This window comes from Stegostoma tigrinum, chromosome 29 (genome assembly GCF_030684315.1).
Source record: "Stegostoma tigrinum isolate sSteTig4 chromosome 29, sSteTig4.hap1, whole genome shotgun sequence".
NCBI classification, from domain to species: Eukaryota; Metazoa; Chordata; class Chondrichthyes; order Orectolobiformes; family Stegostomatidae; genus Stegostoma; species Stegostoma tigrinum.
Window position 1 is genome coordinate 18,204,658 of NC_081382.1, and position 17,719 is coordinate 18,222,376.

The 17,719-nt window shown below is 37.4% G+C and overlaps 1 protein-coding gene across 10 annotated transcripts in view; it reads right to left on the bottom strand.

Moving 5' to 3' along the window:
• Window positions 1-4,869: 4,869 nt before the first annotated feature.
• LOC125465346 (histone-lysine N-methyltransferase EHMT1) overlaps window positions 4,870-17,719 on the bottom strand; it is a 163,557-nt gene continuing 150,707 nt past the window's right edge. For 8 of the 10 annotated variants that reach the window (XM_048558706.2, XM_048558707.2, XM_048558710.2 and 5 more), the window contains 4 exons: window positions 17,560-17,646; window positions 13,581-13,659; window positions 7,158-7,333; window positions 4,871-5,613 (listed from right to left, as the gene is read on the bottom strand). In XM_048558706.2, the coding sequence (XP_048414663.1) occupies window positions 5,430-5,613; window positions 7,158-7,333; window positions 13,581-13,659; window positions 17,560-17,646 (526 nt within the window). In that variant the 3' untranslated portion in view covers window positions 4,871-5,429. Of the gene's footprint in view, window positions 5,614-7,157; window positions 7,334-13,580; window positions 13,660-17,559; window positions 17,647-17,719 lie in introns of all 10 variants that reach the window. The other 2 variants (XM_048558714.2, XM_059638393.1) reach the window with 1 other exon arrangement.

The following is a 17,719-nucleotide window of genomic DNA, read 5'->3' on the forward strand; positions in this document are numbered from 1 at the left end:
GGATCAGCAGTGATGATTGTGGAGATCGATGGGACAAGTTGATAAGAGGAGTGAAAGTAGGGCTGAAGAGGCAGTTTGCTGATCAGGAATTAGAAGAGGAAATTGAGGATACAGATGCCCAGCTTCAGATTATTTAAAATAATGAAAGCTGAGGAAAGGATGGATACAAAAATACATTTTTTGGACATGAGGAAAACTTAGTACAGACTAAGCTCATCGTTCTGTTGGTTACATAACTGATATACACAGGGTGAAACAAATGATACATTAACATTCCATCAAACATCAAATGCATCTATCATAAATTTGACAAAAACTAATGGTTGCTGCAGTTGTTATCACCAGTAAGACCATAACAAACAGGAACAGGAGTCAGTCAGTCATTCAGTCCCTCAAGCCTTTTCTGCTACTTAAGAGGATCATAGTTGATCTATATTCCTTACGTCCACTTTCCTGTCTTTTCCCTATAACCCTCAAATCCCCTACTGATCAAGGACCTCAGACTAAATATACACAAGAACGTAGTCCCAAAGCTATCTGTGATAAGTAATTCCAAATATTTACAACCCACAGAGAAGAAACTTGCCTCCTGTATCTTAAATTGGCATCCCTTTATTTTGAGACTATTCCCATTGGCCCCAGACTCTCCCACCTGGGGAAACATCCACTCAGCATTTACCTTGTCAAGCCCCTTAATAATGTCATGTTTCAGTGAGATCACCATTCATTCTTCTAGTAGAGTAAGTAGAGTTGCAACCTGTTTAGCCTTTGCTCATAGGTCAATCCCTCCATATCGCAGATCATCCTAGTGAACCTCCTCTGATCTGCCTCCAGCAAAATTATATCTTTCCTTACAGAAGGAGATAAAACTGTTTATAGCACCTCAAATGTTGTCACCTTGTGATTGCAGCAAGACTTCCCTATCCTTCTAATTCAACCCCCTTGAAATAATGGCCAACATTCTATTGGCCTTCCAGATTACCTGTTGCAGCCATGTGCTCGCTTTCTGTGTTTTGTGTTCAAGTACTTTCCAAGTCTCTCTGTGTAGCTTTCTCTACTTAAATAATCATTTTATTTTGTTCTTTCTTCCAAAATGAACTTGATATTTTGAAATAGGAATAACACAGACAATATTAAGCAACACATGATTAACAGAGTAAAATTAATCTGAACAAGCTGTTCAGAAACAATATCATTAATAAATGGCACATCAATGCAGTAAGCTCTACACCACTGTAGATATTGTTCTCGTCAGAAGATAATTTGCTGAATGAGTCTCAAGGTTTGTGTGGTTTTCCTCATTCATTGTCACAAATAACTTCTGCTTACCAAATATTTACTTCATCTCTAGCCACATTTACAAATTTCACCTTTATTCTTCACCAGAATTAAATAATTCTAAATTTTAAAGCTAACGATTATAAGCTCTAACAAAACCTTGCAATAGTTCTTGCACTGCTTTAGAAACTTCTCTCTTCTTCAAGGAAGGCAAGAACAAAGTACAAATTACATTTTGATGAGTCCTAAGGCACTTTCTTCACTCAATGATGCTGGATATATTGATATTTAACCTCAACATTGCACATAGAATATAGAATGGCAGATTTTTGTTTGGTCAAGAATCTACACAATTTGGACATAGAGCTTATGAATATTAATTGATGCCCGCATCTGAACACAAGTTAAAGTTCTCTTCACTTTATTGATTCAATTGGTTAATTCTAGCGTTGTCCTGTAATGTCTCTGCACATAACCTATGCAATATAAACAAGATTATTTTCCTTGACTTGGACACATGATCTCCCAAAGAACAACTCTCAATGTTTAAGAACCAATTTTAAGGTCTTTAAACCTCAACATTCCTGAAATTTCACAAAACTTTTGATTAAAAGGTTATACTGTTTTCAACCAAAGCAATTACAAGCTAATGAAGGTGAAACATCAGGAGAAAAAAACAGGGCAAGTCCGAGGAGGACTGGACAGACAATATCAGCAAGTAGAAGAATAACTGCAGAACAAAGAATTGCAGCGAATAAAGGAGGATGTCTATGATCCCTTATGGACAATGACTTTTACAGACTGAATTATACTACCTTAGAACTGCATTGCCTTCATTATATGCTCAATAGTTTATACCATACTTGGATCAAATGAACTGAATTTGATAATGATGAAAGGACATTTCTTTATTTGTCTAACGTACAATGAAAGGATCACATCTCACACAACAAAAACGATGACTTGGGCAAAGATTTCCAATGCGCAGTGCAAATAAATCAATTCAAGAATAGGTGTAAGTCACTTGTGTCTGAATTTCCGTGACCAATTGCGTCAGGAAATCAGCTAAGATATTTTAGACTAAAAGTTGGCAGGATTCTGGGCTAAGAACTTGTGCAAACCATTTCCTACGCCCCCAAGGACACATTGGAAAAACGAAATGAAGCAACTTACCAGTTGTTAATGGAAAATTGTTTGTTGAAATATGTAATGTCTCAAGATTTATAATTTTATGGGTTTTGTCCGATTTGGTGACAGGGTAGAAGAATCGTTCATTTTATTGGTCAAATCATTAAAGGAAGTTCATTTTTGAAAAAGCGCAGCAAAAGCCTTGACACATTCTTCACTCGATTGGTTATTTTTGTAGATGAAAGTATTTGCTTCTAGTTTCATTGAGGAATTGTAAACAATTAAAGCTTTTTGGTGGCTTCCAAGTGCCATAGGCATAATTCTAACTCCCACAATAGACAAAACTTGTTAAACTGTGTGCTGGAAATGGAGGGATAGTGATACTGTCACCAAACTATTCAGAGGCCTAGGCTAATGATCTGGGGGGACATGGATTCAAAACCCAATACAGCAGATGATAGAATATCAATTTAAAAAATAAAATCCTGGATTAAAAGTGTTATTCCAAAACATCATTGATTGTCCATCTGGTTCTCTAATTTCCTTCAGAGAAGGTCATCTGCTATCTTTACCTGGTCTATTTAAAATTACAGGCCCTCAGCCATGCAGCTAACCCTAAACTGGCCTCTGAAATGGCCTACCAAATCACTTGGTTCAAGAGAAATTGGGGACAGACATCAAATGCTGGCCTCACCAGCAACACCACATTCCATGACAGAGTATAGGCAAAAGAGAGAAAGCCAAATTCAGAAATGGTGCATTTGTCCCTTTTCAGGCAAAAATCTAGAAACAAAAAAAAATTACTGGGAAGTACATCAGGGTCTAGCAATTAACAGCAATAAAGCTGGAATTGCAGACAACAAACTTAACCTGCACTTGTTAGGTATTTTTGTTTTAAAAACTTCTCTCATAGGGAATGTATTTGGCAAACATCAATCTATTCATTTATTACATTTAACTTAAGATGAATATTTAATAAGTAAAGAGGTTTCATTAAGCCATTCCTACCAAGACCCTGCCAATAACGTAAAGAGGTTGCAGGGAAAGTGTAATGCAATGAAATGTACTGAAAATGATTCTTAAAATAAAATTTCTTCCTGCTTAATACACATCTTGCATTTATATTTGACAAAAGGTACAGCTGAATCATTGATTATTGACAATTAATTTTGTTCATATGCAAGAGGAGAACTGGGGAACATTTACAAAAATTCAGTGAAGAAAATAACCTCTTCAAATTGCAATGCGATGTCCACTCTCCACACTTACTGATTTTGAACTTCAAAAGCACTCATTCAACTGAAATTCACTTGACATCATCCAATAACCAAAACATATACTGTGACTTCTTAATTGACATAAAAGATGTGGGGTCAATGGCAAGACCAATATTTATTGTTCATCTCTAATGGCAGTGGAGAAGGGAATAATGAATCAACCCCTTAAAGCTGCTGTCATTCATGGGAAGTGCTGTTAGTTTGAAAGTTACAGAATTTTGAGCCCATAAAATTAAAGAAACAGTGTTGCAATGGTTCGCACTGCTGCTTCAAGGGACCAGGGACCCAGGTTTGAGTCCAGCATCTGGTGACTGGCTGTGTGGTGTTTGCGTATTCTCCCTCTGTCTGCCTGGGTTTCCTCTGGGTGCTCCAGTTTTCTCCCACAGTCCAAAGAGGTGTAGGATAGGTGGATTTGTCATGCTAAATTGCCTATAGTGTCTGCAGATGTGCAGGCTGGGTGGATTAGCCAAGGGAAGTGCAGGGTTACAGGGTGGTTCAGGGTGGGATGCTGTTCAGAAAGATGGTGTGGACTCAACGGGCCAAATGCACGTTTCCACACTGTAGGGATTCGAAACTGCAATTCATTTACAAGTCAGTATGGAAACTAGTTGGAAGAAATGCTGCAAGTGGTGATTTTCCCAAAAATGCTGATCATCTGGTAGGTCAAGATGAAGAAATCTTGCTTTTTTTGGACTATCTAGCCATGTAATTGGAGTATACAATGGCAACCAAGTTTGCCAAGAATCTGAAATGGCATACTGATTGCAAGTAATTTTAAAATGTTTTTACACTGGCTGATAGAGATATTTCTCACGATCAAATCAAAGTGATCAGTTGAATAGATCAAGTGTATTTTACACCTGCATGTCTGATGAACACTGGTTGACTATTTTAGTCCAATAAATTTCACAAAGCAGAAATGCATCTTTGAAAATAATTTTAAACTTTCTACTCCATCTAAAGCAGCCAAATGAAAAAATCCTTTGGCGTGCATTTAAATGCCATCATTTTGTGTCTTGTTTGTGTCACTATCACACTCTTTATTAATACTTTACACAAGCTTGTCAAAAATTGAACTACTCTGTAATAAGGCATTAAGACAACAGCCTTCAAAGTAGTGTGGTCACATCAATTTAAAATAAGCATTTACACACTTTATAAATCAATTATGAACTGCTTTTATTTATAACATTTCAGCAAGATTTGCATACAAATTCAGAACACTAATGAATCAAGCATAAATGCCCTTTAAAACCATTAAAAATTATAATGAATGCAAACAGTAACATTTCTGTAAAGTTCTTGAAAGACTTGCACAAAAAAACTGACCTGCACTAAAGGACCTTGAAAAAGTTTATGCAAAATGGTATTTTTAATGTCCAACCATCACGCATCAACAGCAGATGGCAAATTCATAGTGACAAACTTTTACTACTTCACTATTACTAATACTACTACATGTAAAAAAGTTTACTTGAATTCATGTTAAAAACAGGTTGTTCCTTTATACAATCTTGCGGTGAGTTTTACTTGGATGTAAACTCACACAATAATCAGCACCATAACTGTTGGCCCTCACTATAACAAAAGTTCAATTTATTAAATGTCCTATTGTCAATATCTAGACAGACAATTCGCAGGAAGAATTTCATCAGTACAGCTGAGCTGGTGCTTCAAGACTCTGTTCACACAAGCAGAGCTATTTCTTTCAATTCAGCTCAATGTGGTCCAGGTTGAATTAGCATGTCAAGAAACATTGGCAGATGTGGCTGAGCTGGTGTCTGGGAGTCCATTTTGTTGTGCTTCTAGTTGAGACACTGTGGCTTGTCGCTGAGCAATGGCAGCTGCTGAATGCTTGCACTTCTCTGAACCACATTGACAGGTGAAATATTTACTCTTTATGTCCCAGAACCTATCTCCATAATCAAATCTAAGAAATAAACACAGTAGGCAGTTAGGACTTAGAAAAGACAATAGTTACAATGAAGCAAGACATCCCTGCCTCTTTGTGATATAACAAACATTTTACTCATCAGCATCTATGAGACCAGGGGTGTACCAGTTGATCAAATATTCCAGTTGAGCAAAAGGTCCACTTGATCAATGTAAAAACACACACTAAGTATTAGAAACGTAATGCAGGGGTTTGCACATCACTGTTATACCTTATGTGCAGTATGCATCACAAATAATAATGCAACTTTGCCTTAAATAAAACTTACCAGCAGAGAGCTTTCTCACTTGTACCCCTCAACTGACTACTCAGAATGTACAGAGATCGCGATAATACAGTAAACATCTGGCCTCTCAGGTAAATAATTTTTGCCTGTTTGTCAAAGAGTGCTGGTTCAAACAAAGTTTGCTATGTTGTTTTCCTGGCTGACTGCAGTATGATATTCATCAGTGAACATATATTGAACACCACTTTTGTACTGCAGGTGCCCATTTATCATGTGCATTTTGTTCAGAGCAATATGATTGACGGTAATAGAGGGAAACAAATTGCTCCATTTTGAAAACGCAGCCTACCCAGTGGGACATTTTAAACAAATTAGAACATAGAAAATTACAGAGTAGTACAGGCCCTTCGGCCCTCGGTGTTGCATTGACCTGTGAAACCAATCTGAAGTCCATCTAACTTACACTATTCCATTATTATCCATATGTTTAGCCAATGGCCATTTAAAGGCCCTTAAAGTTGGCTACTAGCCAAATATCCCAAGAATGCACCCAAATTTGTTCCACAAGCCTGAAATGAGGGAAGTTGGACTTCAGATTATTTTTATAGATGTACCATAGAAAACATCTTATCAAGATGCAAAGAAGTCTGGTGTGCAACTGCTCTGGCCAAGACTGCAAAAAAATTAGACAGTTGTGAATGCAGCTCAGTACTATCACAAAAATGAGCCTTCCGTCCACTGACTCTGTCTACACTTCCCAGTGCTTTGGGAAAGAGCCAACATAATCAAAGATCACTCCCACTCTGGTTATACTCTCTTCCATCCTCTTCCATCAGGCAGAAGGCATAGAAGTTTGAAAGCACATACTGATGGATTTAAGAAAAGCTTCTTCCCCGCTGTTCAGACCTATGAACAGACTTCTTTCTGCACCTTGTCTGTCGCTATAACTCTATATTCTACATTCTGTTCTATCACCCTGATGTACTTGCCTAAAGGTACGATTTGTCTGTTAGCACACAAAACAATACTTTTCACTGTATCCCAGCACGTATGACAATAATAAATCAAATCAAACGCCTAGTGTGCTTCACTGTCGCACTTCAAATTGAACCAAAATGTGCACTAACTAGCTTACAAGGAAACTCATTTCAAGATAATTCAAGATGGAATTTATCCTTTAATTGCAAATATCTTGATTAACACTGTAGTGAACAACTGCATTTGGTTTACGATATTTTGTTGAAATATTAAAACAAGCTATTAGTTGAGAAAACGTAATTTATTTAAGACTTACCCTAGTTCCTCGCCAGATTTGATATCCCTGCTGCTGAAAAATGCAATTCTTGGAAAACGAAGATCTTGGTGTGACATGAAAACTCGCACAGGGATCAGATTTGGTTCACACAAATGGTTTATAAAACGACTGACATTTCCATAATAACGAGCATCAATGCAGTATGCCTCCCCTTCCTAAAAATGAAGCAAAAACACATCATGGATTTGATTACTTTTTCCCTCAGTTAAAAATACTAGAAATGTAATTATGGTCTGCTCAGAAAGATGATGTTTAGAATGCACCATGGGAGATACTTCAGGAAACGGTAGAAATTCTCATGCAAATATTTTTCCTCCGAATGACTTTCTGTACTTTTAAAAATTAAAGATATGCATGTATTAGTTACAAATACTACCTCTTCAGTGGATACTAAAAAACAAAGTAACAACATCCAATTCGGCAATTTTTGCCAAAATGGTTCAAATTAAACAAAATGTAATCAGTTGGCAAAAAACTGGCAAACATTTATCATTGCCACTTTCAGACTATTTTCTAAATTACTGATGAGAATAGGAAAGCTAGAACTCTTATCTTTAGAGAAGAAAGGCTGAGGGAAGTTTTGAAAGAGACGGTCAAAACTACTACTACAGTTAATACAAAGAAACTGCTTCCACTAGCAAGGCACAGTCAACAACCAAAGAACATAGAATTCAAATAACTGGCAAAATCCAGAGATTTGCTGAGAAGTAAACATGTACACAATGAGATATATGTGATCTGAAATGCACGGATTGAAAGGGTTGTTTAAGAAAATCCAACAGTAAATTTAAAAGAAAGAAATCAGATATAATAATTGAAAAGGAATAGATTCGCTAGCTATACAAAACAAACAAGGAAGTGGGAATAAATGAATAGTTCTTTGAAACAGCTGAAAAGATACAAAGCTTTGAGAAGATGATAGCAAGAACTGCAGGTGCTGGAGTCAGAGTCGATGTAGTACAGAGTTGGAGAAACATAGCAGGTTAAGCAGCAGAGGAGCAAGAGAGTCGATGCTTCAGATCAGGACCCTTCATCAAGGCAGTCATCCAACGTAAATGTAAACCACAAAGGACAGGCATGGGTAACAGATTCTTTTGGGTGGGTTCCTCTGGCAAAGAGAGCAACTTCAAATCAGTGAGCTCAATTTGTAGAGATGTTTTAACATTTCAATCTTATACTGCTTCGTAATGTCTTCTATTCAAACATATATTCAACCCGTTTGTTAAAATGCCACACAGATGCTGAAATAATGATTTCTTAGAAAACACTGGACAGTGCTCAAACAACTTTGATTTGTACTGAACAGGACTGTAAAATGTTCAAATATATCTATTGTAATAATCCATCTTTATAATAATGATACATCTTCAATAAATCTGAATACCTAAAAATTGTAGTTTTAGAAAAGTCACTGTTCAAATTTTAAGTTGTCCGAAGGATTCAGTTAATCCCTTCTAGAATTTTTTTTTGGGTTTTTTTTATAATTTAACAATCTGAATATATTAATTTCATTTGTAGAATTTCTCCTCCTTTTCTTTCAATCTTTTAACTACAATAGCGTGTACCTAGTTAATTTTGGGTGAGTTGACTGTTTGATGTTTGAGCGGGCAAGAAACTGCACACAATGTTCCCGTCCGAATACTTTTTCTGTTTTTAAACAGCAGGGTTGCTCATTACTCAATGTGTCAACACATAAATCACAAAAATGTTGCTTGATTTAAGTGCATTTTATTAAGCTATTCTTTGCATTCTAATCGGAGTACCAGTAGCCGCAAACTGACGTATCTACAAGGAGTAACAAACACAACACTGGTCAACTTCAATTCAAATGTTAAGGTTTTAAATTTGAAAAACCAGTTGATTTCAATGCTATTTTGAGAATTTAAATTTTTAAAGTTTTTAAGTTTTAAAACGTTTGCCAACTATCCAGCAAGCTTTAGGGCAATGTCTCTCACTTAGTCATTTTTGTAATAAACGGAAACGCACTTCCAAAATCATTTAACATCACTCAAAAGATTAAATTGATATCGCAGACTTGACTGATTAAATGCATTGTTTACTGAAACACGACATTACATAAATAAGCCAGGAGTTTGTCCACACCCTTTCCTTTTAAATGCTTGTACATTCCACAACAAGAAAGAGGAACAATCAGTGCTACTGCAATTTCTCTCATCACTATTGAGAGTGTATTATTTATGGCACAATGAGGCTATTCAGCTCATCAAGTCCATGCCAGGGCCCCAGAGAATAATCCAGTCAGTTCCACTGCCCTGCTCGATTCCTGTAGCTCTACAAATGTATTCCTTCAGGTGGCCATTTAATTTTCTTTTAATATTTTTGTTTCTGTTCCATGGGTAGCAAGTTCCTGGTTATTAGCACTTGCTGTATAAAAGGTACACCCTGTAGCTTTTGCCGAAAATATTAAATCAGCAACACCCAAAGATTTTCCTTGTCTCCTTAAACCCACCATACTCTTGTACACTTGTATCAATTTTCCTTTCAATCACATTTGCTTCAAGGGGAACAAGCCCAGCTCTTCCAATCTAATCTTGTAGCCAATTGAAGCCGCTACTGCACAAACATTCTGGCAAAAAGGACCATCACATCGTTCCCGAAGTGCAATGATCTGAACTGGATGCAGTAGTCTAGTTGATGCCTCACTGGAATCCCACAGGAATGGTTAGGTATAAATTTTCTTTTAAACTCAATGCTTCTATTTAATGAAACCCAAGATCTATCTCCCCTCTTGGTTTACTGCATTTGATTTGGTTCCCATTTGAATAACTCACCTGACATCAACCTCGCGCTTCAATTAAGCAATGTTGTTTCTGGTTTTCTTACCGATCACCCTTGTTGATCCTACCTTGCCTATATTTGTACTGTCTCTGGTTTAAGGATCACCTATTGTTCCACGAGTGTTTCCTGTCATTCTCACTTGTTTGTAACCACTATTTTAATATATCTTGCCACCATCAGCAATCTCGACAGAATTGTGCCATTAAATCTATATTGCTTCTCACTAGCCATCGATCGAAACACATCACTTCACACTTCTTTGTATTAAAATTCCACCTGCCATTTGTCTGCCCATTGTGCTAGCCTATTTATACCCCATTGTTGCCATATCTTCATAGTTGCCATTATTTGCATTATCAGTAAGTTTTGAAGTTGTATTCCATATTCCAAGATCTAAGCCAAAAAAATCAGCAGCGGCCCTAGCACTGATCTTTGAGGAACAATGTTGTCTACCATCCCTCAGTTCAAAAAAAAATCATCTACCATGAGTTACTACTTTCTGCCCTTAAGTCAACTTTTTATCCAATTTTATTTCAAATGTTGTTAAACAATCTTCAACGAAAATTCTTGTCAAATGCTTTCTTAAAATCCATATCAATCACATCCACAAATTCTCATCGTCAACCTTTTCTGTTATTTCATCAAACATATAAAAGATTAGTCAAGCACGTTCTCCTTTTAAAAAAATATATATCAATGCTGGATCACCTTAACTTACTGAAACCACACCAAGTACCTGTTGCTTTTTTTCCTGATTGAGAATCTCAAAACTTTACCCACAACTGATGTTAAACCTACCAGGCTGTAGTTGCTAGAATTATTGTTTTATCTTTTCTTGGAATAGTGTCATTTTGCTCCTCTCCGATTCTCTGATGCCTCCTCCAATGGAGAGGGGAAACAATGGAAGATTATGGAAAGCTCTTGTTATTCAAACCATCTGGACCAGGTGACTTATCAAAGTATTTCCAGCACCACCTCCCTTTTAGTTTCTCTATGATTCATGGTCTTTATTATCTCTGCTTCTATCAATGGTATGTCAGATTCTCTCTTTAGTAAACATTGATTAACAGTATTCTGACCTTGCTTAATGCCTCCAACCAATTCACCACCTACTTTCCAATTACCATACACATGCTAGTGGAAGAGTTCTGGGTTCTCTCTGATGGTGACAGCCACTCTACTGCCATCCTCCCTTTGCCAGTCTTACTTTCCTCTTTATTTCCCCTCTCAATTTACTGTATTTAATCTGGTTCTCACTTGAATAATTCACCTGAAATGCCTTGTCATTTGAGAAGTGCTGTTTCTGACTTTCTTACTGATCACCCTACTCTTCTTTTAAATTCATGAGGGTGTCACAAGCCAGGCCAACATTTACTGCCCATTCCTAATTGCCAAGAGGGCAGTTAAGAGTCAACCACATTGCTGTGGGAGTCACAGGCAGGCCAGACCAGGTAGGGATGGTAGATTTCCCTCCCTAAAGGACATTGGTGAACTAGATGGGTTTTTTCCCCCCAACAATTGACAATGGTTTCCTGGTCATCATTAGTCTCTTAATTCCGAATTTTTATTGAATTTAAGTTCTACCATCTGTCATGGCGAGTTTTGAGAAGATTTGTAGCTCAGGTTGAGGTTCTGGATGTGAGTTTGCTTGCTGAGCTGGAAGGTTCGTTTTCAGACATTTCGTCACCATTCTAGGTAACATCAGCGAGCCTCCGGTGAAGCGCTGGCGTCATGTCCCACTTTCTATTTATGTGTTTAGGTTTCCTTGGGTTGGTGATGTCATTTCTTGCATTGATGTCATTCCTTTTTCTTTTTCTCAGAGGATGGTAGATGGGCTCCAAATCAACGTGTTTGTTGATGGAGTTCTGGTTGAAATGCCATGCTTCTAGGAATTCTCATGCGTGCCTCTGTTTGACTTGTCCTAGGATGGATGTGTTGTCCCAAATCAACAGGCAGAAAGCTAGCCACCAGGATACATGAACATCAACTAGCCACAAAAAGACATGACCCACTATCACTAGTATCCTTACGTACAGATGAGGAAGGACACCACTTTGATTGAAACCTATCCCCTCCCTACCTATACTCTCCTCTCCACCTATCTTCTTTTCTCTCCATCTTTGGTCCGCCTCCCCCTCTCTCCCTATTTATTCCAGAACCCTCACCCCATCCCCCTCTCTGATGAAGGGTCTAGGCCTGAAACGTCACCTTTGGTGCTCCTGAGATGCTGCTGGGCCTGCTGTGTTCATCCAGCCTCACATTTTATTATCTTGGATTCTCCAGCATCTGCAGTTCCCATTATTCAGATCTGTCATGGCAGGATTTGAATCCAGGTCCTCAGAACTTTACATGGGTCTCCGGATTAATATTCTAGCAATAATACCACTAATGCCACTGCCTCCCCATTATTGATTTGTACCCTGCCTGTACTTGGAAGTATCTCTTCCTTAAAGATCACCCACTGTTCCATTAGATTTCCCTGACATTCTCAGGTCCCATTATACACTGATTTCAGACCTTTTCATCGCATTGAAATTGGTCGTCTTTAGTTGAGAATTCTCTATTAATGTAAACCATATGATACAACCATCAGCATGGATTAATGTCAATAATATTTTACGTGAGGAGTAGAACTTCATCAGAAAAAAAAACTAAGATTGAGATATTAATTTTGGTGACATTATTAATCGTTTTATCACAATTCTTTTTAAAATTGTGAAATAAAAATGGCACATTGCAATATTTAAAAAAAGACTTCTTAGATTTTGGAATGAGTGCAACATGTTAATCTGAAATTTGTTTTCAAACTACCAGCAATATGGATCAGGTAATGGCTAGAAATTATTAAATCCCACACTTCATTTACACTATTGAATTTTTCTATATTACCGTGATAGTTTCTTTATTCTCGCTAAAGACATTAGCTTTGCAGTTAATTACTGCCACATTGACTTTCCACATCAAAAATAATATATTAGAATCTTGCATGTCTAAATGTTATGGCCTGTTGTCACAATCTACGTCAACTGCACATCATTATATGTATCAATTTGTAGGATGGGGTTGCACAAGGCATGGAATAGTATGATTAAATATATCTTACTTTTCCCAGAAAATTTCTTCATAATTTTTTTTACATGATAGATGTTGCATTGTCTATTGAAAACACTCACAATTACCTTCATTAAGTGACTGATGGCTATTTTAAACGTCTTTATCTAAATGCTATGGTCCTTTCAACATGACATTTTGTACATTAACATTTATGCTACAATCAATGTTGCTGAAATTCTTCTATCCTTATTGTTACCATGAATATCTCTGCACTCAGTTCACAAATTTTCAACAAGTTATGACAATGCATCAGGCTAAAGTGAATTACACTTATGCAGTTTTACCATCCAAATTATTACTTTTGCCACTTTCTTGATTGAGAAGTATTCGCTTTCCTGGCCAGGCAGAATTTCAAGGAAAATGGACAACCTTCAAGATTTATGTCAACATTAAATAAACATATTTGTAAATCAAACCATAATGTGATGCAGCAGCAACACCAATAAAATAACAGATCTGACACAGGTCATGTGACAAATTAATAAGTACCTTATTATCGAGGTCAAAAAGGTAGGAGTCATCTTCTCGGACATCAGCCTCTGCATCAGTTATAAGTTCCCCAACATACCTGTACAAAGAAAAGGCATCGTTTCAGAAGTTGTTTCCGTTGATAAGCTAATACTGGTTCTTTACTGAGAAATACAAGTCAGCCAAAATGTCTGGTCAGCAATGCTTCTTAATCTACATTTCCAGATGTACTGATATCTCAGAAAAATAGTACTTTCAAATAGAGACCTTAAAAGACACAGTGGTGACAGACAGACCTGAGAATATCTTCTAACGGATCCCACTTCTAACATTTGAAGAAAGATAATCTAGATTAATGAAATACAATTCAAGACAGGCTACAAAGTAATTCACCCAGGATAGGAGGAGGTATATTCCCAGCCTTCAATAATGCAGGCAGTGGTCAGTCAGTTGGGAAAAAATAGCAAGACCCGCAGAAAAGTAATTCTCAATATTGAGAAAGAAATGTCCGATTCTGCAGCTAATTTTTGAATAGTGAGATGAAAATCTCACTCGTGAGTGGTGAGAGGACTAAATGGGCAACTGTCTGTATGGAGTTTGCACATTCTCCCTGTGTATGCTTGGGTTTCTTCCAGGAGTTCCGGTTTCCTCTCAAAGTCTAAAAATGTGCAGCTGAGGTAGTCTGGCTATGCTAAATTGCCCATAGTGTCCAGGGATGTGTTGGTTAGGTGGATTGGCCATGAGAAAGATGCAGGATTAGAGGGATAGCCTGGGTCTGGGTGGGATACCCTTGAGGGTTGGTGTGAATTTGATGGACTGACTGGCCTGCCTCCACGCTTTAGGGATTCTGTGATTCTCAATTCATGCACTAACAAGCCATTAGTACCTAATCTCACTTTACTGATTGTTATTTGGGAGAAAAGTAAAATATCTAAGAGAAATAATTTGGCAACAATTCCCAACATGCAAGTCAGAATAGTGAGCACAACTTGCCATTTGCCTCTCCAGGCCTCAATTTTGGACAGCAGTCCCCAACATCTTTGAGCACTCTCCAGAGGTAGCAACCACCCACACTCAGTTCACGGAAGCTAACAGTCCCCTTGTAACAGTGACTCTGCACCCTCATGTTTCAAATCTGACCCATGCTGTTCAACAATGCATTTTGGAGTCTGCACTTATTTTTAACATTCAATGAAAAGGTGTATATGACATTTATATGACAAATAAAATTACAACATAAATAGCAAGTGATTCCTCCTCTTTCACAATGATGAAAAGCATAAACATAAATTGAGTGAATAGCATAAATACATATAATTTAAAATAATTAAGCAGAAACAATGAAATCAACTGAGCTTTCTCTGACAACATGCTGAAAGCATTATAATTTTCAAAAATCCAGGTATATGGATCATGAACATTCTTTTTCTTAATATTTGTTTCTGTAAAACAAAATTCAACATGCAGGTGATTCTGCTGCACACATTGAACACAAATACTAATCCTCAAAGTTGTGAATTTAAAGGTGATGTGATAAAATACCAATTTTATAAATGGCACCAAGCGAATGCTTGCCAAATTTAAAACATATCATAAATTTTGCAATGTATAAAAACCTACAATTACTTATATTAGTGAAATCCTTGTAAAATAATCATAATGGGTATGAAACATTAAATTCTGTTTCACAAGATAATTTTAAAAAGGGAGAAAAAAGATTGAAGGGATGTATAAACAGCCTAAGCATTGTTGATTAGACCTATTTGTAAGTATGAGGATAAATACCAAAACAGATTAGTTGGACTTAACAGCCCTTTCCCCTGTTATAATTCCCATGTGCACACATGTACTTGCTCATCACTGCAACCACTAGTGGCTTTACTTCAATAACACGCATGCAATACAAATTAAAATCAAGTTTTAAAATAGATTAACATTTGAATAAGTCTATCAGAAAGTAGTGGCTCTAAATAGATAACAAATTATTTGGATTTTCTGGACCATATTTGATTTCATAGCCCAAAATCACGTTATAAAAGGGTGGCAAGGGTATACACCCCACCACTTAGAGGTTTACAGAAGCAAAATCCTTTTCAAACAGTAAATGGCAAGATCTTTTGTCCAGGTTCCACAGAAATTTCCCAATACTAAGAAAAATCTCAAAGAAAACCTCAAACTGGAATATTTTAACTCATTCCTACTGACATCAATTAACTGGTCAATTAAGAAAGAAGTCTGACTTCTAAAAGCAAATTTCTAGTAACGGCTACCCATTACTATTCTCTTCAAATTAAATAATTCAAATGAGCAATGGAAACATTCATACGAACTGTCATTTTTCAAAGAAGTTCTCAAGTGTCATTTTCATGGGGCGGCATGGTGGCTCAGTGGTTAGCACTGCAGCCTCACAACACCAGGGACCTGGGTTCGATTCCAACCTCAGGCAACTGTCTGTGTGGAGTTTGCACATTCTCCCAGCGTCTGCGTGGGTTTCTTCTGGGTGCTCCGGTTTCCTCCCACAGTCCAAAGATGTGCAGGCTAGGTGGATCGGCCATGCTAAATTGGCCATAGTGTTCAGGGGTGTGTGGCTTATTGTGGGGTGGGGGGTGTGGGGTCTGGTGGGATGCTTCAAGGGGCAGTGTGGACTTGTTGGGCCGAAGGGCCTGTTTTCACACTGTAAGGAATCTATAATCTGATCTAAAAATGTAATTTAACATCAAAATCAGATTATTCCACAAACTCTGTTTTATTCACGGGATGCAGGCAGTGTTGGTTGGGTCAATATTTATTGTCCATCCCTGGTTGCCCTTGGGCAGAATGCGATGAATCACTTCCTTACAACGCTGCAAACCAATTGGTTTAAGTACTCATTCCATGCTGCTGGGGCAAGGATTCCAGAATTTTGACCCAGTGACATTTGTGTGGCAAATATGTTACTTAAAACATGGATATTATCTAGGTATTATTGTATTTACACTCAGGCTGCTTCAGTAACTGAGGAGTCACAAATGGTGCTAAACAGTCTGCAATGATCAGCAAACTTCCTGTACTCCTGATGGAGGAAAGGATGAAGCAGCTAGGGGTGATTGGCCTAGGATACTACTCTACGGAACTCCTACAGAAATATCCTGGAATTGAGATTATTGACCTTCAACAACCATAACCATCTTCCCTTGTGCCAGGTATGCCTCCAACCAGTGGACTTTTACTCAGGCTCCTGGGTGCCACACTCAATCAAATGCAGTCTGGATTTCAAGGGCACTCATTCTCACCTTGAAAAAAGGTGAGGGAAAAGCAAGCAGCAAAAAACTTACTTGACATGCTATCAATAGACAACAAAATGGAAGACTGACTGCACAGAAATATACAAAATTGAAAATCAAAAACACACAAGAAAATTGCACAAATAAAAACAGAGAAAACAACTAAAAGGGAAACAAGTTACTGCTGAATGAATCTGAATGGCTGTTGCCACATAACTACATCTTCGCTAATATAAACACACAATAAGACTTATAGGTAACAGAAATACAAGATGGGCATTGGTTATTTCTATAATATGAACCCTCAATGTCAGAAACCTAAAATGCAATCCTTAAACTGGAATTTTGGAGCATTGATAAATTATTCAAGGCTGGAGATTTTTCACAGCCTTAGATTTCTACAAGTCACATCTATACCTTTTCACTTCTTTCAGCACAGCCTGTTCAGATACAGCTTAAAAAAAGGACAATGCTCGTGAGCGAACAAAGAGCAAGTTTGGCAGAGCAAACAGCTATGCATCATTGTATACACTTTCTCTTTCTGTTTTGGCTAAGGATGATCAGAACAGCACCTTCATCAAATATCTAAGACCTTCACAAGTTAGCAGGGAAGCAAAAGCATCCCAGCTGTTGGCATGTAGCATGTTGAAGTAACAGCATTTAAATAGTCAGGAAAATTGATTAAATATAAACATTCTTAATTTGTAGAAGCAACCACTGAGACATCCAATACTTACTCGCAGATAAAATGACCCTTGGGAATGTCCTGCAATGATCGAACACCCCATCCCATTTTCTTTGTACGATAGGTTTGTAGTCGGACCCTGAAGAAAATGGAATAAACAGAATAAAGCAACGAGAAATATTTGCAAACAGTGTGCAATTTTAAGCAAAAGT